Genomic DNA, 12,498 nt, shown 5'->3' with positions numbered 1-12,498 from the left:
AAAATAAATAAAATTTTTAAAAAGTAATAAATAAAACAGTGAAATAATGATTCTGATAGATGTTCAAGGTTCTATGGAACACAAAGAAGGAGCACCAAACCCAGTCTTTTTACTGGGGGGAGTCTAGAGAATTAGAACTCATTTTAAATAACTTAGGTACCTGCTTATAAATGTGGAAATAAAACATTTTTAATTGATATGGTATCCTTTATAGTTTGAAAATTACCCTCCTTTTTTTTTTTTTTTTTTTTTTTGCAGTACACGAGTCTCTCATTGTTGTGGCCTCTCCTGTTGCGGAGCACAGGCTCCGGACGCGCAGGCTCAGCGGCCATGGCTCACGGGCCCAGCCGCTCCGCAGCATGTGGGATCCTCCCAGACCGGGGCACGAACCCGTGTCCCCTGCATCGGCAGGCAGACTCTCAACCACTGTGCCACCAGGGAAGCCAAAGATTACTCTCCTTTATCGATAAGACAAAAAGAAATTAGGGGTTGAGTACAGTCGTTCTCTCTTAGCCATTTATTCCATCCTTTTATTCTCCAAGACAAAAATACAAATTTTAGGGTCCTTTTCATTGCTCTCAATCAACAATATTTCCCAAGCTTCACTCCTTTTCCATGTTTTAGCCTAGAGTACACTGTGGTTGTAATCATGTACCACCTCTTTTGTCTACAGTATTACTAATTTCTTTTTAATATTTAAATACAAAAGGCACATATGCTCATATTTTTAGAAACCCAAACCATACAGATATGTATAAAATAAAATATAAAAGACCTCATTCTGCCCCCAAACCTCCATGATTTCAGTATTAAGTTTCGTGTATATTCTTCTAAAAATTTTTCCTATGTATATATGTCCTTTTAAAACTTGAGCTCAAAGAGCACCCTGATAGCTATAAAGGAGTTTTTTAAGTGCTTCCGGTTTGCCAGGAACAGTGTTAATTTATACCTCCTATTCTAAAACCGAGTTTGGTTAGTGCCTCCTTTCACTCTACAAAAGAGTTCTAGTTTGGACAATAATATGAGCTGCTTCAGAGTAGCTGAGAAAGATGAAGACTAGGGTAAAAAGATGGAGTGATTTCAAGGTAAGTGATGACCATAGATAGAACCATTTCTGACTGCAGAGGATTGAGGACTGACTGGCAATAGGGGAAAGTGAAAGAGAACCTGAGGCTAGGATTTATGTTGTATTGTGAACAATGACTGGAACAATCTTGAGATAGAGCTAGCAAGTAGTACAGAAACAAGAAAGGGATAACTCAATAAGGAAGAGACAATGTGATTAAAATAACCCCAATAGTAATGCTCATCAGCAACATCTCTCTTCATACACAAGTAAACAGCAGGGTTAAAAATCTTGGCTTTATTCAAGATATGGAAACAACCTAAATGTCCATCGACAGATGAATGGATAAAGAAGGTATGGGGGGTGTGTGTGTGTGTGTGTGTGTGCGCGCGCGTGTGTGTGTGTATAATGGAATACTACTCAGGCATAAAAAAGAATGAAATAATGCCATTTGCAGCAACATGGACCTAGAGATACCACACTAAGTGAAGTAAGTTGGAAAAGAAAGACAAATGCCATATGATATCACTTATATGTGGAATCTAAAACACGATGCAACTGAACTTATCTATGAAACAGAAACAGACTCAGACATAGAGAACAGACTTGTGGTCCGCCTGCCGATGCAGGGGACACGGGTTCATGCCCCGGTCCGGGAAGACCCCCCTGCCGCGGAGCGGCTGGGCCCGTGAGCCATGGCTGCTGAGCCTGTGCGTCCAGAGCCTGTGCTCCGCAACAGGAAAGAGGCCACAACAGTGAGAGGCCCGCGTACAGCAAAAAAAAAAAAAAAAAAGAGAGAACAGACTTGTGGCTGCCAAGGGGGAGGGAGTTGGGGAGGGATGGATTGGGAGTCTGGGATCAGAAGATGCAAATTATTATATATACGTATAACTAATCACTTTGCTGTATACCAGAAACTAACATAACGTTGTATATACCTCATAAACTATACCTCAATAAAATAATTTTTTTTTTAAATCATGGCTTTATCATCAGCAACTTGGGACAGGACCATTCTTTCCACTCAAGTTTTAGATTTCTACTACAGCCTGTGAAAATTAGCTTTACTCCTCAACATCTGACATTTACTCTTCTTATTCTAATTATTTTTAACAGTTAATAAATGCTCTATATTTTCTTAGATTCTATATTTGTCTGTTCAGCACCCACTAATCACAGTGCCAAACTAAGAGCCAAAGTTGCTTACATCTCCCCTGCAATCTAGAGCCTATATTCTGAACCATACTCTGAACCATATTCCCCTGCTGTGAAATCAGATACCTAGTGATAGCTTCTATACCCCAAAACCCTCTGGAATTATTCAAACTAGCCAATCCTAAATAAACAATTACCCTATGTTACGTTGCTTCACCTTGCCTGTGGAAACCTCAATTAAGGCTGTAGCCTATGCATTCTCTTACAATTCCCCTATGCATCTCTGCCTCCTGAATGACACTGGTGCTCACCCCCGTGACCCTGTGTGGTCTGCTACATCTCTCATCTCTAAGAGAAATGTAACATGAAATTTAAAAAAAAAATAAATTTATTTGGCTGCGTTACGTCTTCGTTGTTGCACATGGGCTTTCTCTAGTTGCGGTGAGCAGGGGCTACTCTTCGTTGTGGTGCACGGGCTTCTCATTGTGGTGGCTTCTCTCGTAGCAGAGCACAGGCTCTAGGCTTCCAGGCTTCAGGAGTCGTAGCACACAGACTCAGTAGTTGTGGCACACAGGCTTAGTTGCTCCGCGGCACGTGGGAGCTTCCTGGACCAGGGCTCAAACCAGTGTCCCCTGCAGTGGCAGGCGGATTCTTAACCAGTGTGCCACCAAGGAAGTCCAAACTTTCTTTTTTCTTCTTTTTTTCAATGGCACTGACCTCTTCATGTAGTCACTCAATCACCTTTATAAATTTATAAATTAAGACCCAGGTACAAATCAATTAAAAAAAAAAAGATGCCTCATGACAATCACCATTTATAGTCAGCAGAAAATTTGTGGGTTTAAAAAAAATTTTTTTTTAGTATTTAAAAAAAAATTTCTTTTTTTAATTTTTTGGCCACATCACTTGGCTTGTGGGATCTCAGTTCCCAACCAGGGATCGAACCCAGGTCCCTGGCAGTGGAAGCACAGAGTCCTAGTGACTGGACTACCAGGGAATTCCCAGAAAATTTGTTTTTAAAGCACTTTAATTTCTTAACTCTCTCTGAAGTAACGATCAGATTTTGCACATCATATTATAGATACTGAACAGAACAGCAAACAAATGAAGCAGAGAGGAAAAAATGACTCACCAGCAGGTCAGCTTCACAATTCTCATTACCTTAAATAGGTAAGGAGTGACTAACAACAATACTCATTTCAACAGTATGTCAACACTTACATAAGTCTTTTGAAACTATGACTAGACCTTTGTCTTACTATATTAAAAACTCAATGACAGAATCTTCTTTGGTACATTTAGTGTCTCTAATTCAGCTATTTGTTCTTATAGTGTATATCTTAGATACACCGCTGAGGATGATTTTTAACCCTACCATTTCCCTGATTATTAATGTTCCACCAGGGATATGGGATGACATTTTAAATGTTTCAAAAGGTCCTTTTACCAACTGCTTATGTCTTCCTAGTTTTATACTTAAGTGAGGGGCTAAAAGACTAATAGCAAAAGAATCACCAGTATGCACCAGTATGTCTCAACATAAAGTAAAATATTAAAAATGTATCACTGATGTAAAGAATACATCTAGAACATGAAAAACATACCCTATTATCTGCTTTCAAAATTCAAAGTTTTTTAGGTTGGATTTTCATAGGGAGGTAAACATGTACCACTCTATATTCTCTCTTAATATAAAATGCAAGAGGCTCATTCAGGAGAGCAAATTGAATAGCAAATTGAATCAGTATTTATCTAATTTCAGAAAAAGAAGGTCAAGCCAAAAGGAAAAGATTCTTTAACACAAAAGTATCTTAATAGAATGATTACTATTACCTTCCTTTTTTAAATGCTAAGGGTCAAAAAACACTTCGGAAAAAACAAAAAAGCCATGGCAAGGCAATAAATCTGTATCACTTGGGGACATTTAAAATGATTTTATTTATTTATGTTAAATATTTAAAAGAAATTAAGAATTCAACCTATTCTCGAGGGTCTTATCTATTTTTAAGAATTAGCTAGTGGACAAATTATACTTTCTTCAACTACTACTACTACTTTAAAAAAATTAAGTCAGGGAAATTTAGGTAATGATAAAACTAGATTTTCTGGCAGAAATGGTATATACTGTTTGGTAAATAGATGTCCTCTTTTATTTTCTAAAAACTGTAAGAGTAGCCATTGCTTTTTTTAAATGACACTTCTAAAGACAATATTTATTTTGTAATGCTGAATTTTCTAAGCAAGTCCTTGGCATTAAGTTAGCAAAATATGAATTTAGGAACACAGAACATCGTTTCTTAGAAGGAAAGTATTAAGGAGTCCTTTCCTTAATTTTATTTCTGATTTAGAATCTGTAGTACAACTGAATAATATTTAACATCTCTTAAGATTAGCTTTTCTACAATCAACTTTAAATTGTTAAAGGAAATACTTACTGGTTGCTCTGGTAAATCTTGCTCTTCTTCCATGAGGACCAATATTTCTTTATTACACTTATGTGACTGGACTGCAAGTGTCTCTCAGCAGTCTTCACAGTCTATTTAAAAAAGAGGGGGGATTCAAAACTTTATGTACTCTTAAAGCATTATCATTGAGGCCATCAGAGAATAATTTTAAAAATATTTTGCTACCTCAATCTTTCTACGTGAGCTCCAATCTCAAAATCTCAAATCTGCACGTGGCTTTTCAAAATGGACATACTGCACCAAGTCAGGATAGGTTTACACAATGACTTTTATAATTCCTTGCAAAAGCCAACACGTGGAGCCACTTCTGCTGTACTTAAAACATGGTTACTATAGTGCCCAACGCATTAAACGCTTTATAGCAGCCATGTGCAATTAACTAAAACACAACTTTTTTTAGAATTAGGGTTACATTAAAAAATGATAAAAACTAGCTTAGCCAGTCAAGAAGTTATGATAACATCTAACCTGCTTTAATGGGGAACATTTACATAACTGTTAACACACAATCACTTTAAATAGGGCACACTGGAATATCAAATAAATACTTTTGCAACCAACTATCTGTATATATGTAATCAGCTTAAAGGAAAACTCAACTCTTCTGGATCTATCTTAATAATGCAAATAAATAAGTAAAGTGAAACACTGAATTTTAGAATTAAGGAAAATAATCATGTAGAGCTAGGACCAATTTATCCTGAAATAGCTCCACTACATGTATTGCCTAGTCAATTATTTAAGCAAAATCTTTACCTTCTCAAACCCTGCTCTTCCTGCCCTGGTTTTCAAACTAAAAAAGAGAAATAGGACTCTAAGCGCCACATTTACTGGTAAGAACACCTTATTGTGCCCTGCTGCCGAGTGAGACAGAAAGATGTTAGAAAACTAAATAATTATAAAAACTATAAACTCCATTTCTATTTAACAAAAATGAAAGTAGCACTTCTCCAAAACAGATGTGATTGTTTATGCATTTAATTAAGGTCACACCTGTTTTCACTTATTTTACCAACCACTGTAACCAACTTAACAGACAAAGCTAAAGCAAGTATAGAATCTTATTGCAGAAGTAATGAATAAAAAGGGAAATGAAAAACTTCACTTATACCAATTTACCACCACTCCACTAATACTCCTCTATTCTGGTGTAATACAACACACTTTATTTTAGAGTCACACTCTAGAATGGGAAAAGGAGAGAAAACACATATAGGGGACACAATCAGACGCAAAAGTGTCCACCTCTGACACAGCTTTCCTCCCTGCCCTGATCTAGAATGTCAAAAGAAAAAAAAATTTAAAGGTCAGAAGAACTTGATGCTCAATGCACTCACGTGTAACTCATACACAGAGCCTCAAAAGCTAAGTTTTCATACTACGTGACGTAGATAACTAGTACTGCAGAATTACAGCAGGCAATAACTAAAGCTCACAGGAGCTATCTTCCCTGCATTTGTTTTGCTCTACTCACAAGAGCACAACCAATGTGACGTGAAACTGATTCACAATTGTGAAAGATGAACTGTTTGTTTTACCAGCTTATATCTGTTTTAGCTTTAAAATGAAATGTCTTGTCTTTATGGGATTTTAACAGTGTCAATGTACATAATGTATTTAATACATATATGATTTCATCCCAAAAGAAAAAGCAAACTAGGGTCAAATCATTAGAGAAATGTAATGCCTTTAATACCTCATTTGTTAAACTTTTGTGTGACCAGATCTCTTCTAAACAAAAAGTGATAATATCCCAGGTTTTACTCAATTGAAAGCCATAACTGTAATGACTGCAATCTCTAATTAGCAGATTCTCAGCAAAGGAGAAGGAAGGGATATTCTTTCTCATGGAGGAAGGGTTATAAATCTACACCTAAACAAGAGGAAAGTAAGAAAAATTGTGTTAAAAAAAAAAAAGAAAAAAAAGGTACTAATAACATGTCCTTTAATTTTTGTTTTAAACACAGAAATGAATTTATTTTAAAAATATGAACAATGTTAAAGGAGAACATAGATTTTTTTATAAATCAAAAGGGGTCATGGGTTTTATTTATTATTATTATTATTTTTTTTGCAGTACACGGGCCTCTCACTGTTGTGGCCTCTCCTGTTGCGGAGCACAGGCTCCGGACGCACAGGCTCAGCGGCCATGGCTCACGGGCCCAGCCGCCTCGTGGCATGTGGGATCTTCCCGGACCAGAGCACGAACCCATGTCCCCTGCATCGGCAGGCAGACTCTCAACCACTGCGCCACAAGGGAAGCCCGGTCATGGGTTTTAAAAGGTAAGAAATACTACTCTTAATAGTGGGGAAATAAATTCTCAAGCCATATAAAACAAAATGTTAAAATCTTGAATTTTGTTTCTTAGGAATATGGTAATATTACAGTGATTTTATAACAGAAAGGGAACAGCTTTCTATTTTTCTTGAGATAAATTCTATAAGTTGAAAGAAAACCTTCTTTAAGGGAAAAGATTGGAAGACATTCTTTTCTACCTCTATTTCTTCTTTGAAAATAAGCACCTTCTGTTGTTTCCATCTTAAAAATCACCTTTACCTTCTTCATTTTTCAATTTAGGGAAAGAAAAGGTCACAGATAATTTCTACATTTGGAAAAAAACCTTAAAAAAATCAAGTAATTAATCAATGACCACCAATAATTTTGATAATTTTAAAACAAAAAAAAAGGCAACCTACAAAGGATGCATATGATTTATTACAGAATTTCTGGGATTCTACTGGCAACATGTGATATATGTGAAGTTTGTAAACATACATTCTGGTACACTTGTATATAAAATATATTAATAATGACTATAAATTATGTAATTCCATTACAACATACATCTAAGATACTACTTTCCATCAATATAGGATTCTTCCTTCCTTCCAATATTTTGTAATGTCAAACACCTAAAATATACTAGATAAAAGAATGCAAATATTTATCATGCTTCTAGCATTTATCAATGTGATAATAAAACTTTTAATATTAAGATCTTACACCATTTTCTACAAGTGGCACATGCTTACAATCAAAAGTCACATTTAATAACCACCAGATGAAAGTGTTATATAACACAGACAAGGTGCTCCAGTACTGGATAATAAAAAAAAGTACAGAATTACCATACAAACCTTAGTTTTCTCACTTCCATGTACTAGTTCTAGAGTTTAATTGTGTATTTTGATATTTTCTTACCATTAATATAACCTGACACTGACAATGGCTCAAGATGGTGGAATAGAAAGACATGCGCATACACCCTCTTGCGAGAGCACCACAATCACAACTAACTGCTCAACAATCATCAATGGGAAGACACCGGAACTCACCAAAAAAGATACCCACATCCAAAGATAAAGGAGAAGCTGTAATGAGACGTTAGGAGGGGCGCAATCACAATAAAATCAAATCCCGTAACTGCTGGGTGGGTAACTCACAGACTGGAGAACACTTACACCACAGAAGTCCACCCACTGGAGTGAAGGTTCTGAGTCCCACGTCAGGCTTCCTAACCTGGGGGTCCAGCACCAGGACGAGGAATTCCCACAAAATCAGACTTTGAAGGCTAGCGGGATTTGACTGCAGAATTTTGACAGGACTGGGAGAAACAGAGGCTCCACTCTTGGAGGGTACACACAAAGTAGTGTGTGCATCAGGACCCAGGGGAAGGAGCACTGACCCCATAGGAGACTGAACCAGACCTACCTGCTAGTGTTGGAGGGTCTCCTGCAGAGGCGGGGGGTGGCTGTGGCTCACCGCGGGGACAAGGACACTGGCAGCAGAAGATCTGGGAAGTATTGCTTGGTGTGAGCCCTCCCGGAGTCCACCATTAGCCCCACCAAAGGGCCTACAGGCTCCAGTGCTGGGACAGCTCAGGCCTAACAACCAACAGGGAGGGAACTCAGCCCAACCCATTAGCAAACAAGCAGATTAAAGTTTTACTGAGCTCTGCCCACCAGAGCAACACCCAGCTCTACCCATCACCAGTCTCTCGCATCAGGAAGCTTGCAAAGGCTTGTAGATAGCCTCATCCACCAGAGAGCAGACAGCAGAAGCAAGAAGAACTAAAATCCTGCAGCCTGTGGAAAGAAAACTACACTAACAGAAAGACAGACAAAATGAAAAGGCAGAGGACCATGTACCAAATGAACAATAAAACCCCAGAAAAACCACTAAATGAAGTGGAGATAGGCAACCTTCCAGAATAAGAATTCAGAATAATGACAGTGAAGATGATCCAGGACCTCAGAAAAAGAATGGAGGCAAAGATCGAGAAGATGCAAGAAATGTTTAACAAAGACTAGAACAATTAAAGAACAAATACCGAGAAGAATTAAAAAACAAACAAACAGAGATGAACAATACAATAACTGAAATGAAAAATACACTAGAAGGAATCAATAGCAGAATAACTGAGGCAGAAGAACGGATAAGTGACCTAGAAGACAGAATGGTGGAATTCACTGCTGCAGAACAGAATAAAGAAAAAAGAATGAAAAGAAATGAAGACAGCCTAAGAGACCTCTGGCACAACATTAAATGCAACAATATTCACATTATAGGGGTCCCGGAAGGAGATGGGAGAGAGAAAGGACCCAAGAAAATATCTGAAGAGATTACAGTCAAAAACTTCCCTAACATGGGAAAGGAAATGGCCACCCAAGTGCAGGAAGTGCAGAGAGTCCCAGGAAGGGTAAACCCAAAGAGAAACACACTGAGGCACATAGTTATCAAACTGACAAAAATTAAAGACAAAAAACATTATTGAAAGCAGCAAGGGAAAAAACGACAAATAACATACAAGGGAACTCCCATACGGTTAACAACTGATTTCACAGCAGAAACTTTAAAAGCCAGAAGGGAGTGGCAGGATATATTTAAAGTGATGAAAGGGAGGAACCTACAACCAAGATTACTCTACCCGGCAAGGATCTCATTCAGATTCGATGGAGAAATCAAAAGCTTTACAGACAAGCAAAAGCTAAGAAAATTCAGCACCACCAAACCAGCTCTACGACAAATGCTAAAGGAACTTCTCTAAGTGGGAAACACAACAGAAGAAAAGGACCTACAAAAACAAACCCAAAACAATTAAGAAAATGGTACTAGGAACATATATATCGATAACTAGTTTAAAAGTGAATGGATTAAAGGCTCCAACCAAAAGACACAGGCTCGCTGAATGGATACAAAAACAAGGCCCATATATATGCTGTCTACAAGAGACCCAGTTCAGATCTAGGGACACATACAGACTGAAAGTGAGGGGATGGAAAAAGATATTCCATGCAAATGAAAATCAAAAGAAAGCTGGAGTAGCAATACTCATATCAGATAAAACAGACTTTAAAATAAAGAATGTTACAGGAGACAAGGAAGGACACTATATAATGATCAACAGATCAACCCAAGAAGAAGATATAACAATTACAAATATATATGCACCCAACACAGGAGCACCTCAATACATAAGGCAACTGCTAACAGCTATAAAAGAGGAAATCGACAGTAACACAATAATACTGGGGGACGTTAACACCTCACTTACACCAATGGACAGATCATCCAGACAGAAAATTAATAAGGAAACACAAGCTTTAAATGACACAATAGACCAGATAGATTTAATTGATATTTATAGGACATTCCATCCAAACACAGCAGATTACACTTTCTTCTCAACTGCGTACAGAACATTCTCCAGGACAGATCACATCTTGGGTCACAAATCAAGCCTTGGTAAATTTAAGAAAAAGGAAAACGTATCAAGCATCTTTTCTGACCACAACGCTATGATATTAGAAATCAATCACGGGAAAAAAACGTAAAAAACACAAACACATGGAGGCTAAACAATACGTTACTAAAACCAAGAGATCACTGAAGAAATCAAAGAGGAAACCCAAAAGATACCTAGAGACACATGACAATGAAAACACGACAATCCAAAACCTATGGGATGCAGCAAAAGCAGTTCTAAGAGGGAAGTTTACAGCAATACAAGCCTACTGCAAGAAACAAGAGAAATCTCATACAATCTAACTTTACACCTAAAGGAATTAGAGAAAGAAGAACAAAGAAAACCCAAAGTTAGCAGATGGAAAGAAATCATACAGATCAGAGCAGAAATAAATGAAATAGAAACAAAGAAAACAATAGCAAAGATCAATAAAACTAAAAGCAGGTTGTTTGAGAAGATACACAAAATTGATAAACCATTAGCCAGACTCATCAAGAGGGAGAGGACTCAAATCAATAAAACTAGAAATGAAAAAGGAGAAGCTACAATAGACACCGCAGAATACAAAGCATCCTAAGAGACTACTATAAGCAACTCTATGCCAATAAAATGGACAACTTGGAAGAAATGCACAAATTCTTAGAAAGGTATAACCTTCCAAGACTGAACCAGGAGAAACAGAAAATATGAACAGACCAATCACAAGTAATGAAATTGAAACTGTGATTAAAAATCTTCCAACAGGGCTTCCCCGGTGGCGCAGTGGTTGAGAGTCCGCCTGCCGATGCAAGGGACATGGGTTTGTGCCCCGGTCCGGGAAGATAAAAATCCATGTGGTCATCTCAACAGACGCAGGAAAAGCTTTTGACAAAATTCAACACCCATTTATGATAAAAACTCTCCAGAAAGTGGGCATAGAGGGAACCTACCTCAACATAATAAAGGCCATATACAACAAACCCGCAGCAAACATCATTCTCAATGGTGAAAAACTGAAAGCATTTCCTCTAAGATCAGGAACAAGACAAGGATGTCCACTCTCACACTATTATTCAACATAGTTTTGGAAGTCCTAGCCATGGCTATCAGAGAAGAAAAAGAGATAAAAGGAATACAAATTGGAAAAGAAGAAGTCAAACTGTCACTGTTTGCAGATGACATGATACTATACATAGAGAATCCGAAAGATGCCACCAGAAAACTACTAGAGCTTGTCACTGAATTTGGTAAAGTAGCAGGATACAAAATTAATGCACAGAAATCTCTTGTATTCCTATACACTAACAATGAAAGATCAGAAAGAGAAATCAAGGTAACAATCCCATTCACCACTGCAACAAAAAGAATAAAATACCTAGGAATAAACCTACCTAAGGTGGTAAAAGACCTGTACTCAGAAAACTATAAGACACTGATGAAAGAAATCAAGGATGACAGAAACAAGATGGAGAGATATACCATGTTATTGGATTGGAAGAATCAATATTGTGAAAATGACTGTATTACCCAAAGCAATCTACAGATTCAATGCAATCCCTATCAAATTACCAATGGCATTTTTTACAGGACTAGAACAAAGATATCTTAAAATTTGTATGGAGACACAAAAGACCCCAAATAGCCAAAGCAATCTATAGGGGAAAAAATGGAGCTGGAGGAATCAGACTCCCTGAATTCAGACTACACTACAAAGCTACAGTAATCAAGACAATATGGTACTGGCACAAAAACAGAAATATAGATCAATGGAACAGGAAAGAAAGCCCAGAGATAAACCCACACACCTATGGTCAACTAATCTATGACAAAGGAGGCAAGAATATACAATGGAGAAAAGACAGCCTCTTCAATAAGTGGTGCTGGGAAAACCACTGGGACAGCTACATGTAAAAGAATGAAATCAGGACACTCCCTAACACAATACACAAAAATAAACTCAAAATGGATTAGAGACCTAAATGCAAGACCGGACACTACAAAACTCTTAGAGGAAAACATAGGAAGAACACTCTTTGACATAAATCACAGCAAGATCTTTTTTGATCCACCTCCTAGAGTAACGGAA

At 37.5% G+C, this 12,498-nt stretch overlaps 1 protein-coding gene across 8 annotated transcripts in view; it reads right to left on the bottom strand.

The window, feature by feature from the left end:
• Window positions 1-12,498, bottom strand: part of EYA3 (EYA transcriptional coactivator and phosphatase 3) — a 104,361-nt gene that overhangs the window by 62,453 nt on the left and 29,410 nt on the right. For 5 of the 8 annotated variants that reach the window (XM_030872592.2, XM_030872652.2, XM_030872661.2 and 2 more), the window contains one exon: window positions 4,657-4,757. The exons of 1 other annotated variant lie outside the window; for it this stretch is intronic. In XM_030872592.2, the coding sequence (XP_030728452.1) occupies window positions 4,657-4,689 (33 nt within the window). In that variant the 5' untranslated portion in view covers window positions 4,690-4,757. Of the gene's footprint in view, window positions 1-4,656; window positions 4,758-6,382; window positions 6,421-8,398; window positions 8,481-12,498 lie in introns of those variants that run through there. 2 more of the 8 variants (XM_060309107.2, XM_060309120.2) reach the window with 2 other exon arrangements.

Source organism: Globicephala melas, chromosome 1 (assembly GCF_963455315.2).
Source record: "Globicephala melas chromosome 1, mGloMel1.2, whole genome shotgun sequence".
Classification (NCBI taxonomy): domain Eukaryota; kingdom Metazoa; phylum Chordata; class Mammalia; order Artiodactyla; family Delphinidae; genus Globicephala; species Globicephala melas.
Note: the sequence above shows the minus strand (reverse complement) of the source record. Positions and strands in the feature narration are given on the sequence as shown.